General features: G+C 51.2%; 1 protein-coding gene across 4 annotated transcripts in view; it reads left to right on the plus strand.

Moving 5' to 3' along the window:
• The first annotated feature begins 1847 nt into the window (after nt 1-1847).
• The window catches only part of NCF2 (neutrophil cytosolic factor 2), a 24711-nt gene continuing 7772 nt past the window's right edge, over nt 1848-18786 (plus strand). Inside the window, exons 1-11 of one of the 4 annotated variants that reach the window (XM_024732403.1) lie at nt 2097-2238; nt 2578-3067; nt 4213-4295; nt 7690-7798; nt 11766-11900; nt 12753-12860; nt 13222-13281; nt 14707-14750; nt 16283-16424; nt 16623-16691; nt 17698-17773. In XM_024732403.1, coding sequence (XP_024588171.1) covers nt 4273-4295; nt 7690-7798; nt 11766-11900; nt 12753-12860; nt 13222-13281; nt 14707-14750; nt 16283-16424; nt 16623-16691; nt 17698-17773 — 766 coding nt within the window. In that variant the 5' untranslated portion in view covers nt 2097-2238; nt 2578-3067; nt 4213-4272. Of the gene's footprint in view, nt 2239-2577; nt 3068-4212; nt 4296-7689; nt 7799-11765; nt 11901-12752; nt 12861-13221; nt 13282-14706; nt 14751-16282; nt 16425-16622; nt 16692-17697; nt 17774-18786 lie in introns of all 4 variants that reach the window. The other 3 variants (XM_024732402.1, XM_024732400.1, XM_024732401.1) reach the window with 3 other exon arrangements.

Consider the following 18786-nt stretch of genomic DNA (forward strand, 5'->3'; position numbering starts at 1 on the left):
ACATATGGGAAGGGCAGCCCAGGGAGAGGAACCAGCGTGAAGCAAAGCAGAGAGGCAGGAAATGAAGGCCTAGGGGGAGAGGACAAAGCAGTCGAGTTTGTAGGGAGTTTTGAAGGACATTCTTGGAAATAAGGCTGGAATAGTCATGGACATCAGCTTAAGGAGTGTTCTCTCTGGCAGACTCTGATAATAAAATAAAAAGGGGACTAGACTTAAGTAAAGTCTATGTTAGCTACAAAACCACTTGGTTTTCCTAGGAATACTCAATGTGCTAATTGAGTTTTAATTTTTTTTTTTTAACACAAGCAAATAGTCCCTTTCCCCAATAACTGAAGTCTTTTTTTTTTTTAATTTATTTCTTTATTTGGCTGTGTTGGGTCTTTGTTGCGCGCAGGCTTTCTCTAGTTGCAGCGAGCGGGGGCTACTCGTTGTGGCACGCAGCCTTCTCATCGCGATGGCTTCTCTTGTTGTGGAGCACGGGCTCTATGTGCACAGGCTTCAGTAGCTGTGGCACACAGGCTCAGTAGTTGTGGCTCGCAGGCTCTAGAGTGCAGGCTCAGTAGTTGTGGTGCAGAGGCTTAGTTGCTCCGTGGCATGTGGGATCTTCCTGGACCAGGGGTCGAACTCCTGTCCCCTGCATCGGCAGGGGGATTCTTAACCACTGCACCATCAGGGAAGTCCTGAGTTTTAATTATTTATTCACTGGATGGAATAGCACTATCTCTTCCTGCCATCACTGCTACCTGCAGGTCATTTGCCAATTTCTAACTTCTTTTTAGAATATATCCCTTCATCATTTATTGAGTATTGGTGCTGGGGATCCTAGAATAAAAAGGCATGGGCCCAGCTCTCAAGGAGTCTAGGAGTTTGGGCAGATGAAAAGAGAAATGGCAACAAATATAATTGTTTGGGAAGAGGTGGTACAAAGGAGTGAGAAATTCTCTCTACTACCTGGAGTGTGGAACTAGATTTCAGACAGGTGGTGATATTTAATTCGGCCTTAAGGGTTGAGTAGGAGTTTGCCAAAAAAGTGAGGTGGGAAGGCCTTCCAGACACAGGGTGTGGTCTGTGCAAAGGTGTATACGCGCACGTGTTCTCAATTCTCCCATCTTCGATCCTACAAGCTTTATAGAATGGACACTTTTAAGTTTTATTTTCAGGCTCATAGGAGAAGTTTGATGATAACTGGCAGGTGCTTTCAGTAACTACAGAACAAGAGTTGGCACCTAAGTATTTGACCCTCAAAATTGCATTTTACCTTAATGCTATTCTGGTGGAGAGCAATTAACAAGAAGTCAGAATTTTAGTAAATCAAACTGGTTATACCCTCTACTCCCAATTATTTTACTGACTTTTACTTTTCCAGGGCAGCAAGGGAAAGAATCATAAATCTGTGTTTTGGGGGACTTAGTAAACACATTAGTCACCGATGAGACCCCTTGTCTCTTCAGTTTTCACAGAAGGATGGGAGAAGTCACAATTCACAGTCATATCTGGCTCCTAATTTTGCCATTTGCAGGAGACTGGTTCCCTCTGAGCTTCCTAAGTGTTCACAAAAGTATCTCAGTCCCAGACAGACACCCAAGACCGTCCTGCTCAGAAATTTGATTGCCAATTTTAGCTCAAGATAAAAAAACCAAATATATCAGAACGGTCTATGAGGGTGTGAGAAAAGAGCTATTTTGTCATCCAACACCCTCGTTTGACAGGGAGCTGGCCAGAAGCTGCCGCCCACAGATGGGGAAGGAAGACAGAGAGGAAGGGCCGGGGGACAGAGCAGAAACATTTTGGGGAACTGCTGCATCACGGGCAGTCTCTGATGCACTTCCTCTCTCCTCCACCCTCCGCCCCGCTTGCCCTCTCTCTCCTTCTCTTTCCTTTTCTTTCGCGGTAGGCTTATGCGTCAGTTGCCGAAAGGTGGGGACATTTCCTGCCGCCTTTGCAACACTAAGGTGTCTTAAGGGAGGCTGTGCCCCATTCTGAGCTCCAGGCCGGTAAAGTGAGGGCCAGGGCAGCCCTGCCAGGGGAGACACCAGCTCACTGCCTCCCGGTTTGCACCTGACCATGTCCCTGGCCGAGACCATCAGCCTCTGGAATGAAGGGGTGCAAGCAGCCGACAAGAAGGACTGGAAGGGAGCCCTGGACGCCTTCTCCGCTGTCCAGGACCCACACTCCAGGATTTGCTTCAACATCGGCTGCTTGCACACGATCCTGGGAAGCATGCCCGAGGCGGAGAAGGTGAGTGGAGATGCCTGTGCCCGTGGCCTCCCCCGGGCCTTTGTCATTAGCGGTCCTCAGCTCGGCTTCTCTTTAGAAACCTCTCAGGAGCTTCGGAAGCACAAAGGCTGCCCAGGCCCAACCCACCCCCAGAGATCCCGATTCAATTGGCCTGGGGAGGAGCCTGCGCGGCCACAGTTTTGAAAAGCTCCCCAGGTGGTTCTAACAAGCAGCCGGCTGGGAACCCTTAGCTGTGGGTTATGCTCTCCTTTATTCTCCATCTATTACATTCAAATCATTCTGGAAACTTTCTTTAACACCTTTTTGAAAGCCTCCCTACTTTATGTTTTTTTCTATCAGCTGCTAGCCACAGAGTTTCCATCTCACTGCTTCACACCTGATTTTAAAGCACTGATTTTGGCTTTCCGAGATGTTCCTGTGTGTGAGCTTTGCCTGCCCAAGAGATCAAGAGAAGGTGCTTAAGAAAAATCGGTTTCATCTCAAGTGACAATTCTGATCAATTATGTGGTGCATTCTTTTAAGGATTCTGAGGCCGGTGGAAGGAAAGCAGACGGTGATTGATTAATGATGTCTGCCGAGGACAAGTTGTGGGATGTCATGGTAACCTTCTCAGTTATTTTTTCTCTCATCTTCCCTAGTATGGGACTGAGCATTCTCAACAATCACTTTTTCAGATTGGGCATGGTAAGCTGGAAACGGTATGGCGTTTGGAAGCAGAAAATCTAGGATCAAACCCCAGCTCTGCCTCTCTCTGGACCTTTGGTCTTCAGGAAGTCAAGTAGACTTCTGGCTCTCAGCTTCTGGAGAGGTTAAACATCATGAAGATTGAGTGAGGCACCAACTATTTTTTTAAATTAATTTTTATTGGGGTATAGTGGATTTACAATGTTGGGTTAGCGTCTGCTGTACAGCAAAGTGAATCCGTTATTCATATACGTATATCCACTCTGTTTTAGATTCTATTCCCATATAGGAGGCACCAACTAGTAAAGTGCTGTGTAACTTCACACCACTGTGTAAATGTTAGTCCTTATTTTTACCTTTTACTGCAAGTCTTTGCAAGGTGGTGTGGACTCCTGGCCCCTTGAAAGGGCTAGTTGCTACCACAGCCATTCTCACCCTGATAAAGAGGGAGAGAGAGGCCGCTTGGAACACCTGCAGAGACTGCCAAGCCTGCCTCCGGCTCCAGAGTGGGCAGACAGGAGTGCAGGAGGGCCCTGCATCTGGCTGGAGGGAGAGGGCCTCCACCTCCTCTCCGGAGCCTGCCCAGGGGCTGAGCAAACGGCACCGCAGATGCACTGTCAGGAGAAGAGGTTGGCAAAGCTCGGCAGCTGGTCTGGGTGCAGCTCTGCCAGCAGGGGCTGTTGCCTCCGGCCTCTCGGGGCTCCTGGGCGAGGCTGTGCGGCCCAGCTCACCTCTCGGCCCGCCCACTCCGCCGTCCACCCTTCGTCTCCCTGCTCTAGGTTTCTCTTTGCTTTCTTCTGCTCGGGCATCTCATTCTTTCTTTGGTTTCATACTCGAGTCCTCACTCCTGGCGTTTTCTATGCATTCTTATTTGTTATTATTTAAATTGTATAATATTTCAAAACAGTGAACAAAATGGCCATAAGAACACACATACTGATAATTACCTTAATTGCATAATATTTCTGTAATACATTTATAAAATAAATATTATGCTGTATGTAACATTTTAATTAGGTTATTTTCAAATTTGATGACTTTTATTATTTTAATCCTGTCAGTAATCTTGAAAGGCAGATATGAATATCCCCATTTTACGGAGGAGAAAACTAAGGTTCAAGGAGATTAGGTAAACTGCCTCATGCTATGCCACTAGGAAGTGACAACACAGGGCATTCTGACCCCTCAGCCTCCGGTCACCTTCAAGACACGAACCATTCTCGTGACATTTCCTGGCTCACCCTCTGGCTCATCTCACACCTCCTCATTGCCTGGCTGTTCTCCCCACAGGCCTTCACCAAAAGCATTAACCGAGACAAGCACTTGGCAGTGGCCTACTTCCAACGAGGGATGCTCTACTACCAGATGGAGAAGTAAGTGCTCCAGTGTTGCACAAGCTGGAGAAGTGCACAGAGAAACCCCGAGGGGGTCTTGGTGATGCCAGACCTGGTGTTTGAGCAGTATCTCCCCAGCCTCTGTTGGGAAGCATGACTGGACCTTCTCTGGGAAGTTATGCAACCAGTCAGCAAGAGGCAGAAGCCCTCTCCGGGGAGGGAAAGCAGGCCTGCTGCCCAGTTATGGCCCACAATGAGCCTACATAACCACCACAGGCGAGGTGTGGCACCCCACCAGTGCTCCTGATGATGGGTCATAGCCCAGGTGGTGATACCTTGTCCATCAAGGGAGCATCCATGGTGGTCTACTACTATGAGGTATTGAGCTGTCACACAATGACGATTGTCATGAAACCACATCAAAACCTTCCTTCGTTCCTGCAGAATGGGTTTTCAAACACCCGGTTTAATCCATTCAATGAGATATAATTCAGCCACCAAAGTGAGAGTATAAGCAACATTATATGTACAAGAATATATTAAGGGCTTCCCTGGTGGCGCAGTGGTTGAGAGTCCGCCTGCCGATGCAGGGGACGCGGGTTCGTGACCCGGTCTAGGAAGAACCCACATGCCGCCGAGCGGCTGGGCCTGTGAGCCATGGCCGCTGAGCCTGCGCGTCCGGAGCCTGTGCTCCGCAACGGGAGAGGCCGCAGCACTGAGAGGCCCGCATACCGCAAAAACAGACATCTAACAGGGGGAGTCCCACCCCGTTTTAAACACAAAGCAAACCTTTTGAATAATGTCAGTTCTTTCTTTCTCCCTCCTCCTGGGCCCAGATCTTTAACCGTCCTGATGGGCAGAATTATGAGGAGGATTTTGTTGGGCTCATTCAAGCCCAGGGAGACACAGGCGTTGTTATTTCACAGCTGAAACTCAGCTGCTGAGACCGCTCGCCAGAGAGGCAGGAACACCCGCAGGTTAGTGGTGACAGAACCTCACGCGTGCCCTCCGAGAGGACCTTCCGTGCTCTCACAAACAGGCAGTGGAACGTGAAACAGGACACCTGCCTTTCCACCTGCCTGCTTCTTGGCTCAGTGAGTCGGAAAGAACAGAGATGCTTACCTCGCCCCGCTTCAAGGGAATGCCTTGAAATGCTTCTTTCTTCTTAAGGAATGACCTGCCTGCTTTTTTTTTTTTTTCTTTTTGTGGTACGCGGGCCTCTCACCGCTGTGGCCTCTCCTGCTGTGGAGCACAGGCTCCGGACGCGCAGGCTCAGCGGCCATGGCTCATGGGCCCAGCCGCTCCGCGGCACGTGGGATCCTCCCGGACCAGGGCACGAACCTGCGTCCCCTGCATCGGCAGGTGGACTCTAAACCACTGCGCCACCAGGGAAACCCTGACCTGCCTGCTTTTAACAGGTTTTACAATCAGCTTTATTAACAAGGATGTGTTAGAGGAAACCATCCTTCTGTTTCAAACGCAGGTCTCCTGCTGCTGTTCCTCCTGCAGCCCCTGCAGCTGTGGGACTTCCTTCCAACCAAATGATGACAGAATGTCCAGCTTCCCTCCCCCCACCTTGCCGCTACCCTGGGACCTTTTGGCCAGCCTGCCCTCCTGGCCCTCTCCAGGCTTCCCTGAGATCAGTGTTCCAGCTTCTACAACTATGTATTTTTATCTCCTGATAATAGTTAATACAGTATACGGTGTTCAGTAAGCATGTAAGGAAAGATTGAGATATGAATTTAATTGCCAGTTTTAGAGCTGGACCTATAAGTATTAATAATAATAGTAAATTATTATATATATTAATATGTAGATTATATTACCTATATATATATAAATAAAAATAGTAAATTACTGTGTGTGCCAGGCACCGTCCTAAGCACCTAAATGCTTTGTGCTATTACTATTCTCTAATTCTAAAGATGAGGAAACAGAGAAGTTAAGTAACTTGCCCTTTGTCACTAGATAGTAAGTGGCAGAGACAGGACTCCAGTCTAGGTGGGTGTGACCTCAGAGGTTAGCCCCAGGAGCCTCAGAGGTAGCCAGCTTCTCATGTGCTGTGCCCCTTGAGCATAATACACTCCTTGTAAACAATGCACTTCCTATAATATCAGCATGGAAGCTGAGGCCGGGGAAGCAATTTGCCAGGGTCTCCCAGTTAGCGGCTGGGCTGGCCGCAGTCTCTCGGCCCCTGTCCTAGGGTGCCTCCTAGGGTGCCTTCATTACCCCACACCACCTCTCAAGGGTCCCCGCCAGCCTGTGTCCAGATCCCAAGCTTGCCTTCAAGAGAAGCCACACGTGGCAGCTCTGGGTCAGACAGTGGCCGGGGGACTTTTGGTTCAGTTGCCTGCTGGGAGCCACCAGACAGCCACATTTGTTCCTGCCAGGACAGGGGCTGGCGTGGGGATGGGGAAAGCTTGATCTTTGCTGCTTCTACCCACTGCTGTCTGGCAATGGCTCCCTCCCACCAGGGCATCTGTGGAGGTCAGGGGCAGGCCAAGCAGGTCTGGTCCAGGTCCTGCCCACGCCCCCATGGGCACTATTTTTTTAAGTGGTTTTTGGGTTTTTTTGTTTGTTTGGGGGTGTTTTTTTGGCCGCACTGTGTGGCATGTGGGATCCTAACCAGGGATCGAACACCATGCCCCCTGCATTGGGAGCCCGGAGTCTTAACCACTGAACCACCAGGGAAGTCCCGCCCATGGGCACTGTTGATATGGTCGGCCCTATTCTCCACCACGAATCCAATGACAGCCGCCCTGATTCACCTTGAGCCAGTCAGCACAACGCCAACCCAACAAAGCAGAAGGGCAGTGCCAGAAGTGATAGAAATGCTGTCTGGCTTAAGTGATGCTTTCTGTTTTCTTTTTCCCAAAGCGTGTGGAGGAGGAGGGAGGGGACAGGAGACTACAAAGGCCACAAAACCAATAGCTAAGCTGGACTCAGGAGAGAAAGAGAAGAGAAAAAGAAGGCTCTGGGCAGGAGGGGGATGCCAGTGGCTGTGAGGAGGGGCCCCCTGGCCTGGCCTCCTGGTGGGAAGCAAGGCACAAGCCATGCTCTGATCAGCCCCGTGGGGACGTGGAGGCCAGCAGGTGCTGCTCTGCTTAAAGCTCTCAGGGGAGACTGAGGCTCTCTTGGGAAGTGACAGGCTGGTTGTCAGAAAGGTGGGAGGTGTGTGCAGTCAACAGAGACCAAAATACCTGTGGCTGCCTGAAACTGGGAGGCTGGCAGGGTTGCTGGCATGCACAACCCCAGGGGGCGCCGTTCACACTGGGTTCTGTGGGATGCTGGGGCTCAGGATTGGTGAAAAACTAGAGAAGGTCAAGAGAGGTTAGACAGGCTTCTTGTCCTAGTGAGACGGTTGTGCAAAGAGCAGCAGACACACATTTTATTCTTTATGCCTCCGTACCTTCAACTGGTTTCTTTCCTGCAGATACGATTCCGCCCTTAAAGACCTTAAGGAGGCCTTGACTCAGCTTCGAGGGAACCAGCTGATCGACTACAAGATCCTGGGGCTACCGTTCAAGCTGTTTGCCTGTGAGGTGAGAAGGAAGGGCCCAGCCTGGGCAGGGGTGGCTGCTGGCTGAGGGGCAGCTGACAGCTGAGATGCACGTCGATCTGTTGACACATCCAGGAGCCTGGAAAAGGCATTTCGCCTCCCCTGCCTTAGGACTCAGATTTTTCCCTTAAGAAAAGACTCAGGTCAATTGCTTCGGGCTCCTCATGGAGTCCTCAGTTACCTGAGTGCATGGATTTGAATAATGTGAGACTCAAAGAACCATGTAGAAATGAGTTTGCTGGGTTCTCTGAAGGGAGGCTGGGCTGCACACGAGTATGTTGGCCTGTGAAAGTTGTCACAATAATTTGTATAATTCAGGTGAACAGACAATTTTCTCAGCATCATACTGACAAATCCAAAATCACGGGTTCACTTGCCATACAGAACCTGCCTTAACCCCGTGCAGTTCCCAAGTTCACGCTCTTTGCGATGCATGGTCTGGCCTCATGTACTTGGTATATACCCAAAGAGAGAGTGAGGACAATTTAGCACCAAGCTGTCCCCTCCTGGTCAATAGAACAGCTCAGAGCACACAGTTAGGAAAGGTCTCCATAGAAGGACAACTTATGTTCTGTATGACCAAGACGGAGAGGCATGTCTGGCTGTGACTTCATAGGTTCATGTATTTTTTCCAACCCACCCTCTGCACTCCCATTCTAAACCCCAAATATATACCAGTAGCTTTAAAACTAAAATTCATGCAAATATCATAGATCTTTATTTAGAAGAATTGGTGAAAAAATGTCCCCTTGTTTTAGTTTCTCAGACAGGAGAAGCCAAGTGTCCCCAGGGTCACTCAAGGCTAATAATAGAGTCCACAGCTGCCTGGGCCCCTGGGGACACACGTCTCCCCACAGGCCCGTGACAGGATAGCAACTTACTTCAGTTCTCCCACACTAGGGAAATGAGGCTTTTCGGTGGGAATTGGCTGGCATTTGGCCGGCTTCTAGAGTACCGTCTCTCAACTGTGGTCCTTTTGATACGTTGGATCAGCTCATTCTTTATTGTGGGGACTGGCCTGTGCATTGTAGGGTGTTGACCGGCATCCCTGTCCTCTACCCACTAGATGCCTATAGCACCCCACCCGCAGTGTGACAACCTAAAACGTCTCTAGATATTGCCAATTACCCCTGATTGAGAATCACTTACACAGAACCGCTAGAGAAAGAATCCTAGAATGCTACTATCAAAGCAGAATTCCATGCGAGAAACGTTCCCCCTCTAATTGGAGTTGAAATGACTAGGGGGCAGGAAATACTGGCTGTATGGGCTTCTCTGTAAGTGAGGCTGGACTTTTCAGGGTCCCGTATACCACATGGGACACTCCAGTCACTTCCCTACTTATAAAGCCACCGCTTCCTTCCCACCAGGGTTCTGAGAAATCACACCATCCTTTTTGAAAAGAGTCTGGGGCTTTTCCAGTCATGGAGTCATAAAAACCTGTTGCTAGAAAAGGTCTTAAGAGCAGGTGGCTGAGAACCAAACTGGAAGTTTTAAATGACTTCGAGCTCTCCTTTCTTCCTGCACACGTGGGCAGGGTTGGGCTGGGCTGGCCAAGCATGTATGCAGAGGGCAACAGCTCATTGCTGCTCAGGAATAGCCCAGGAAGGGAGCCTAGATCTCTGTGTCTGGGCTTGGTCCCTGTGTCCATCGTTCAGCACCAGCCACTAACTCTATGGAAAAACCAACCATGCCTCCATCCATACTTGCCTTGATAAACTGTCCTTTTTAACTGGATGAGGCCCTGGACCAAATCACAGTGTGGGTGACAGGCTGGTATAGAGATGTGTATTAATTATCTGCTGTTGATTACCAAATTGCTCTACAGCTGAGTGGCTTAAAACAATACTGTTTATTCTCTCACAGTTTCTGGGGTCAGGAACCCAAGCTTGGCTGGGTGGTGCTGGCTCAGTGGCTCTCATGAGGTTGCAGTCAGGATGTTGGCAGGGCTGCTGTCATCTGAAAGCTTGGCAGGGGCCGGAGGACCTACTTCTAAGGTGCCTGGCAAGTTAGTGTCACTGGTTGTCAGGAGGCCTCAGTTCTTTGCCACATGGACTTCTCCATAAGGCGGCCTGAGTCCTGTCATGACATGGGCTTCCCCCCGAGGAAGTAATGAACCAAGAGAAAGTAATATGGAGCCTCAGTGTCTTTTATAACTTAGCTTCAAATGTCACAGCCCCCTCATTCCCATAATATTCTATTGGCTACACCTGTCAGCTCCCTTGGATGTGGGAGGGTGAGAATCACGGGAGCCATCTTGGGATCTGAGAGACAGGGATCAGATCCCTGCCCAACACTTACTAGTTGTATAAACCTAGGGAAGTCATGTGTCATTTATTAGCCTCAGGTTCCTCATCATCTGTAAAGAAAGGCTGAGTACTTACCTCATACACATTTGCTAATACATTCACTCGTTTTTGCATACATTTCTAATGCCTGCTGGTGTCGGGCAATGGAGGTCCAGGAGTCCACAAGACAGTGTCAGCTGCAGAAGCTCATGGTCACGTGTAATGCGAGGTGATAAGGTTAGGGCAAGAGAAGTGCTAGGGAAGGACTATGGAGGCACGGAAGTGAGGCCCCTACCTTGTATGGTGGTTGTGGGGTTAGAGATAATGCAGATAAAGTGCCTGGCCCAAAGAGGCGGTCAGTAAATGGTATCGTTGATGATGGTGACGATGATGATAAAGACAATGACAAGGACAGGCAGCACCGATTTCCAGGAGCCCCAAGTTCTTCGTCGATTTAGCCTTCTGACTGCAAACACAAAGAAACCCCAGATGGCATCAGTCTGCAGACTCGGCCCTGTGATCTTCCCCCAAACCACGTGGGCGCTCCCCGAGAAGGCAGGCGAGACCTCTTTGCTCAGCCTCCTGGCAAGTCCCGAGATAGTTCCCCAGATAATAGTTAATGAGAGTAAAGAATTCAGCACCTAGTGTGTGCCGAGTAATTGAACTCAGTGCTTTGTGTGAATTATTTATTTCTGACAAAAATCTGGGGGCAGGAAGCATTACTGTCACCATTTTATAATGAAGCCGAGGCCACATACTAGCAAACAGCCCTGGGGTACCTCCACTGCACTGCCTCCACATGTTACAGCTTGGAAGGCCAACAATCCCCTTCTCCAGCCGGGCCTCAGTTGACCAGCTCTACCTCCTCTCCGAGGCCCTGGAGAACTGCCCACACCCCACCCCGGGGCGTCAGGCTGTGACTCCCATCACTTTCACCTGTGAAAAGCTTGCAGCATCTCCTGGCTGTTTAGTCGTGCTCCATACATGCTGCAAGGAGCCCTAAGAACTTGCTGCATTGTCGTTAAAAAGAAGTAAAGTAAACCCTACTTGTTAGCTGCCATCTTGATTTTCTCCCACCCCAGGTACAGTGCTGCCCTGGGTTTGTATCGAGCCTCTTTCCACCTCCAGTGGACTTTTGCCCGTAGAGTTTCCTCCTGCCCGTATGACTACATCACAGTCTTATTACTCCTGTGTTCTGCACAGGGTTCTCTTGGTGCTGATGCCGAATGGTGCATCTGGAACCCTCTCTCTCTCTCCATCCCACACCTGTCCAGTCTTTGAGCCCTGGCTCAGTGGCAGAAGCTGGTCTGGGAGGCCCCAGGCCTGTATTTTATTCCCAACTCTTCAAGGGGCCTTGAGCACATCACTGTTCTCAATACCAAAACCACACAATAATTCTAGCCCCCTGCTGACCTACCTGGCTGTTGAAAGAACGCACACGATGTTGGATGTGTGCATTACGTGATGTTTTCTATACACCGTCCTTGTGCTAGATATAACTCAGGAGCAAGATTGATTGTATTTTGGATATTCCCAGGACAGCTGGGAAAGGGAGAAATGTCACCAGGCAACATTCCAGGAACACACGTGCAAGCTCTCCCCCGCATGGACTCCAGATTCCGAGCGGCCTCAAGTTTTATGTTGCGGCCTGTGCTTTTCTAGGTGTTATATAATATCGCTTTCATGTACGCCAAGAAGGAGGAATGGAAAAAGGCTGAGGAACACTTAGCATTGGCTGTGAGCATGAAGTCTGAGCCGAGGCATTCCAAAATCGACAAAGCCATGGAAAGCGTTTGGGTGCGTGCGCTGGGGGAGCGGGTGGCAGGGGGACTTGCTTGGGTCTTTGTGTTTGTTTTACTGCACGTGTAGATCGGGAAGTCGTAATCGTGGTGCTTTTACCTCCTCTGAACTCTGGGTAACACTGATCTTGGGGCACGTTTCCATGTGGTATGGGACGGCAGGGCCCTCCTCATGCCCCTCTGAGGGGTGCCTGGTGGCAGCCGGGGAGAGGGAGAGGCTGGGGGCTGGGGCCAGCACGCAAGGGCAGAGGCTGTGCCCGCTTGCTCACCCCTGGGTCCTCGTAACCTGGCTCTGTGCCAGGCGCATGACAGCTCTCAACAAAAATGCATTGATTATATGAACGAGTGGTGCAAAGTATCCATAGTTTGAGCACAGCTGGGGATGAAGCTGGTTTTAAATAAGATTTTTAAACACCAGGAACAAGGGGGCTCAAGTCAGTCTGTACCTGCCTATCCATGTCTGCGGACACCGGTGCCAAGAGAGCACTGTCGTGGGCCTTGCTTGGGTCAAGGGCCACCTTTGTGGTTGTGGTGCCTCCCGGGCCGTGAGTGACAACCCTGCCTGAGCCACACAGAGTGGGAAAGGGGCAGCTCCCCTAGGAAAAGAGCGTGCTGGGCAAGCAACACCCACAGATGTCCTCGTGGCCTCTCGGTGTAAGGCGACTGTGAACCCAAATGGTCCTACCTTAGACGTCCTGAAATAATAACAAGTCCGGCCCTGCACGTTGAGAAAAAGTGCTCTTGTGAGGTTATCTCAACGGATCCATGCAGCCATTCATTGAGGGAGGCAGGACAAGCATCCTTAACCCCATTTCACAGGTAATAAAAGACCATGTTCCCTGTGTTTTAGAAACAGAAGCTGTATGAGCCAGTGGTGATCCCTGTGGGCAGGCTGTTTCAGCCAAATGAAAAGCAAGTGGCTCAACTGGTCAAGAAGGATTACCTAGGCAAGGCCACGGTAAGTGAGGCCACTCAGCGTCCCCTGAGATCCCTCCGGCATGGGCCCTGCGGAGCAAGGGGAGAGGGACTCTTGGGAAAAGGGCACCTGCCTTGTGGCTCTGCCCTGGCAGAGCAGCAACTTCTAACCCAGAGGGTCAGCAAGCCCATCCTTAGCTGCCCTCCACTTCTGTTCTTTTTTTTTTTTGCCGTACGTGGGCCTCTCACTGCTGTGGCCTCTCCCGTTTGCCCTCCACTTCTGGAACCAAGTACCCACGAGAACAGATCCAGGGTGTGAGAAAGGAGGGAATCTTGGGGAAAACCACAGAAGGGTGGGGAAGCAGTGCTGACCGAGCCCTCACACCTTCCTTCCTCAATTTCAGGTCGTGGCATCTGTGGTGGATCAGGACAGTTTCTCGGGGTTTGCCCCTCTGCAGCCACAGGTGAGGCGGTCCTGTCCTTCTCCACGGATCGAGGTCTCCAGAGCTCTCTGTGAAACAGCCAACTGGGGAGAATATTTGTGCTGAGCTGCCTCGTTTTAAGGGCTCCTTCAGCTGAGCTCTCAGTGCCGCTGAGGGTGTCTGCATGACCATTCTCTGTCACGGGTCCCATGACTGGTGGGGGAATGAAGCAGTTTTAGGCTTAATCTCAAGTACTCAGGAACCAACACTCCTGCTTCTCCCCAAATGCCAGGCTTCACTTCTCTAAGTTCTAAGAGAGCTCTGGTGTGTATCATCTCTCCTGAAGTCTTGACCGTTCTCTCAGGAAATTGAAACACAGCTAGGGAAGGCTTTTTCGTGTCTGCCTCTTCTCAGACACAGGACACAGGGGCTGGTAGGGGACTCCCATGGGACCCGGGCCCTGAGGCCATGGCTCTTGTGGCTGCATCTGTCTGCCAGCGTGCACAAGATTTCCTCGGGAACACAGGTTGGGGGCCCAGGGTGAACCATCTTTCTGCTCAAGCTGGGCTCAGAGACACAGGTGACAGTGGGTCTAGAAATGTGAAGGCAGAGCTCCTTTATGAAGGGAAGAGGGTAGGGCTGGCTAAGGAAAATTCCAGCTCTGCTGCAAAAGAACCGTGATGGACAGGAGTGTTGGTCCACACTAGCAGAGGGAGGCGTTTCTGAGCGTCGCAACCACGGTCCAGTGTACACACACCCGGTCACCCTGAGAGCAGCGCTGACAGCCTCCAGGGTCAGAGAGATGACCGCTGGCTCAAAATGGGACCGACACCGGGGCACTGGAGGGTAAGATGAGCAAAGGAGGAGAGCAAGAGAGGCACAATTCTTTGACCTCTTTCTTCACCATAAAGTTGAAGAAAGCCTTGCGGGATTCCCTTGGGCTTCAGGGCAGCCAGGGGACTCCCAGAGGGGAAGAAGCCCGGATAACTGGGCTCCATGCTACTCAGTGTAGAACAGGGAACACACCTCAAAAGGACAGTCTTGCCTGCTCAGTGGCCCTTGGGTTCATTTTTAAATACCCACGAGTGTCATGTGACAGAGCAGACAATAACTATAGAGCAGCGCTTTGGGAAACTGTTCCAGGAAGGGGATGGAGCTCAAAGGCAAAAGCACCCTCATGACACCGTGTTGCTCTGTGATAGCTGAACTCCAGAGACCAGGTGTGGCTCAAGATGAATTGCTGTGCTGGTGAAACCTGGGCCCTGGGAGCTGGTGGGAAGCGTTATTTTCCCGTGTTTAGTCAGGGCAGAGTGTCCTCTCCCTAGACGGTGTTCTGATTGAGCCAGAAATGCAGTCTTTGATATTCTGGTCTGGAAGGAGGCTTAAATTACCGTTAACCGTCTGTTCTCTCTCCCCCTCCTTCACTTACTGTCCTGCCCTTCTTCATTTCTCCTGAATGTTCAATAGGCAGCTGAGCCTCCGCCCAGGCCCAAGACCCCAGAGATCTTCAGGTAAGTTAGATTTCGGCCAAAATGCAGACTACCCAAACTCCAAGCCTGAACTGATGGCAACAAAGGGCTGAAGAAGGCGAAGCTGGGGTCGGGGGCCAAATCCTGTGCAGTTTGGCCCAGCATGCCCGCTCCTCCTGCTTTCAGGGCTAGAAGGGAGTGATGCAGGGGACGGAGCCCTGGCTGTGGTGGGGTCGACATGGGGGTCTGGCCACAGCTGTGTGGTGGCCCCGCGTCCCCAGGTCAGGGTGTGCCCAGAGAGTGAGGGGTTGTTGCTGAAGTGCAGCAGTGTCCGTGGAAGGTCGCCGCTGGGGGGCCTCACGCCGACCTCAGGGTGGAGAGCTCTCTGCGGGCCGCAGCCCCCTCGGAGGAGGGGAGGCCGGGCTTCTGGAATCAGGCGAGCAGAGTGGTTCCAGAAGCTGGAACGGCGCGTCCTTTCCTGTGTGGGCGTTTTTCACTCCCTATTGGCACCCGTTTTCTGAAGAAGGAAGAGGAAGGACTCAAGAAAAAGAAGTCATGTTTCTGTAAGATGAGAAGCCAAGAATGACATAACCTACAGCTTTCTTAAGAGTTATCTCTAAGTGAGGAAACAAGCCTGGCTCCCGCGCCCGATAGGGAAGGGTGTCACAAAAGCTGAAAAAAGTACCAAAGCAACTATAAAAGTCAGGGGGCTGGATTCACTCATTCCTAAACTCTCCATGTGCTGGTGGGGGCAGTATCCCCTATATACATGAATCTGGTGTTTGGAAACAAAAGGAGGGGCTGGAGGGAAAGGCAGGAGCAGAGTGGGAGGGCGGGAGAACCAGCAAGGCCAGAGTGAGTGGAGGGAACGCGGGCCTGCCTCAGTCACACGCTCCGAAGTGGCACAAATGGGACGCCCCAAGAGCAAAGCAGGCCTTGGGGAAACGGTAAAGGGGAAACGACATTGTACAAGGCACAGCTAGGCAACCTCAAAGCTCTTTACACTCTCCCCCAAGCCTCCCGGCTCATCTCTCCCCCCGCCTGGTGGGGGTCTCATCTCTCACCCCCGCCCTGTGCCTGACCCACCCCCATGCTGGCTCTAGGTGATTGCTCTTCCCCCGTCCCCAACTCATCTTCCTCACCCAGAGGGCTCTCACCCACCTTCACCTTGCGCCCCTCCTCTGATTGGGCTCTACCCAGGCTTCGGCGCTGGCTAAGCATACCCAGGAAACTTCCTCCTCAGAAGGGAAGGGAGGGCAGGGATGGCAAGGCCTCGCTATGAGTGTTGTCATATTTCTTTTACTCTTGTGCCACTTGCACGTGTGGTTACGGAACACGTTCACATGCAGTTTCCTACCGAGTCCTCTTGGGACCTCAGGCAGGCAACCTCCCTGCTCAGGGTCACCTGGGCAGTTAGAAGTGGAGTTAGAAGGTGCCTGGAGTGAGCCGGCTCCATGGCCATAGTTGCTGGTCCATAGCGCCACGGGATGGGATGCGGTCCAGGCTAGACGGTGGTTGGGATCTTGTATCTTGTGTCTATCCCCTCTTCTTCTCCCCGCTGCCTCCCCCTGCAGGGCTCTGGAAGGAGAAGCCCACCGTGTGCTGTTTGGGTTTGTGCCTGAGACACCAGAGGAGCTCCAGGTCATGCCAGGGAACATCGTCTTTGTCTTGAAGAAGAGCAGTGATAACTGGGCTACGGTCATGTTCAACGGGCAGGTATTCAGAGGACCAGGGGTGGGCTTGGGGGCACGGGATCCTGGCAGCACATGGAAGAGCTTCTTGAGGAGCAGTACCTGCTACCCTCTTTCAGCTGTCCACCCACCCCTCCCCGTGTCTCTGGGCTGTTCTGAGGTGTGGGCACTGATGAGCGCATCTCTATTTCCCACTTTCTGGCTCCGTGGTGCTGCACTGCAGAAGGGGCTTGTTCCCTGCAACTACCTTGAACCAGCTGAACTGCGGATCCATTCTCAGCAGAAGCCCCAGGTACTGTAGTGCCAAGGTCTGACCTGTTCCCCCCACTTGCCCCCCAAGCCCCCCACCGACAGACCACAGAGGAGAGAAGAGCAGTGCGGAAGAGGCGCTGAAGACACACTAGTCCCGAGCCCACCTTGCGTTGGTACCAGCTGCCCAGAGCGGAACCTGGGCATGAAGGAAAAAACCCAGATGTGCTGAGTAGAGGCATTGGCAGGACCTACCAGGCCCCCACAGCTCTGTGATTCCTCCCGGTCAGGGGTGACTTGACCAAAGCTATAGCCTATGAATGTTAGGTCTTCCCAGAATGTCCTCTTCACCTGGAAGAATAGTCAATGTGTTGGCTGGTGAAATCCATTCAGATTTAGAAATCTGCTTTAAAACACTGAATGAGAGCAGGCCTTGCCAGCCACTGATTCTGATACTGCTACCACCGCACCCTCAGCCCGCATCTCAGTGACCTGCCCTTCTGCCAGGCCTGGGGAGTGGTCTTTGTTAGATCCATGCAGATTTCTGATGGCAGTGGACCCTGTCTCTCTCTAGACTATGCAACCAGTTGTCCTCTGTGGGCTTGGCCTTCCCTGGCCAGAGTCACTATGTCCAGATGACTTCACAAGTTCTAACTGCCATGCAAATGGGAAGTGGAATGTTTCCTTTGAAGGGGCAAGATGTGGAGTGAGAGGGTGAGCTAAGACAAGACTCAGGGTCCTACCCCACCTCCAGTGGGTTTCCAGTGTGGCTCTACGGGGTGATCAGGCAGCAAGGGCCTTTTACCTGGGGGCTAGGATCCTCATTTCTACTGTGATTGGTTTTCACCAGGTCAACTTTGCATCCCATTTAACCAACACTTTCCTTAGTCTCCCCTGAACGTTACCACCACCCCCAGCTTTTAGGAAGTCGTTTGCATCTGGCTCCTTTCCATGGGGGTCTGCAGGGTCTGCCCTGCCCCCAACTCCTACCCCTGCCTCAGAACTGTGTCTGAATGAAGGTTCTCACCCTTTCTTCCTGTTCCCTCCAGGAGGAAACCTCGCAGGAGCCTGATATCCCAGGTCCTCCCAGTTCCAGGGCTCCTGGGAGACCCCAGTTGTCACCAGGTTTGTGTCTCTGGAGCAACATCCCAGGGCTGGGTGTAGCTGCTCTCCCAGCCTTCCAGGGAAATGTGGTTTCTTGTCCTCCCAGCAGGCCACTCAGTTTAGGACCGCACGGCCCCAGAGGCCCCTCTCTCCTGTACCACTCACCACTCACCGACCCCAAACATAGGAAATCAATGGCCTTCCTCCCTGCCTGCTCCAGAACACTCGTGGGGCTTGGGCACATGTAGCTGCTTTCTAGGGGCACTGAGTGTCCCAGCTCGCTCATCAAGTACTGAGACCTCACCACAGGAGGAAAGTTTCAAGTAATTGCTTCACATGTTTACTGAAAAGGCGGATGCAGTGGCTCTTTTCAAATGTCTGAGGAACTCTGTCTGGAAAAGAAACTGCTCTGCAGAGCCCTGAGGGCTGGACAAAGAACCACAGGGCAAATGTGAAAGGCAGACTCTCCTGATGTGTGGAGATGGCTGCCCTGGGAAGTCAGGGGCTTTTTGTCACTGGTACAGATTAAGCCGATTCTGAGTAAGTGCTTGGCAGAGATGCACTGAATAGGTGGCCTGTCCAGATCCTAGGTCAGTGATTGTCATGTCCACCTGGTCATTAGAATCACTTGGGATGCTCCCCGCCCCTATTTTTATTTTGAAAATATCAAGCCTACAGAAAAGTTGAAAGTATAGTACAATAAACACCAGAATACCTTTCACCTAAATTCAGTAATTGTTAACATTTTGGACCATATACTTGCCCTGCTCCTCTCTCTAATATAAAATGTCTTTCTAGTGGCTGAGCCACTTGAAAATAAGCTACGGACTCATAATGCTTCACCCTACACTTCAACGTCTGTCTCCTAAGAACAAGGACATTCTTCTGCATAAGCACCATATAATTGTTATATCTAAGATAATGTTAATATTATATCTTAATTATATAATATAAATTGTATATTTCATATTCAAATTTCTCCTACTGCCCCCCAAAATGTCCTTGATAGCTTTTTTTTTTTTTTGGCATTTTTT

The sequence above is a fragment of the Neophocaena asiaeorientalis genome, unplaced genomic scaffold, assembly GCF_003031525.2.
Source record: "Neophocaena asiaeorientalis asiaeorientalis breed wild unplaced genomic scaffold, Neophocaena_asiaeorientalis_V1.1 scaffold119, whole genome shotgun sequence".
Lineage (NCBI taxonomy): Eukaryota > Metazoa > Chordata > Mammalia > Artiodactyla > Phocoenidae > Neophocaena > Neophocaena asiaeorientalis.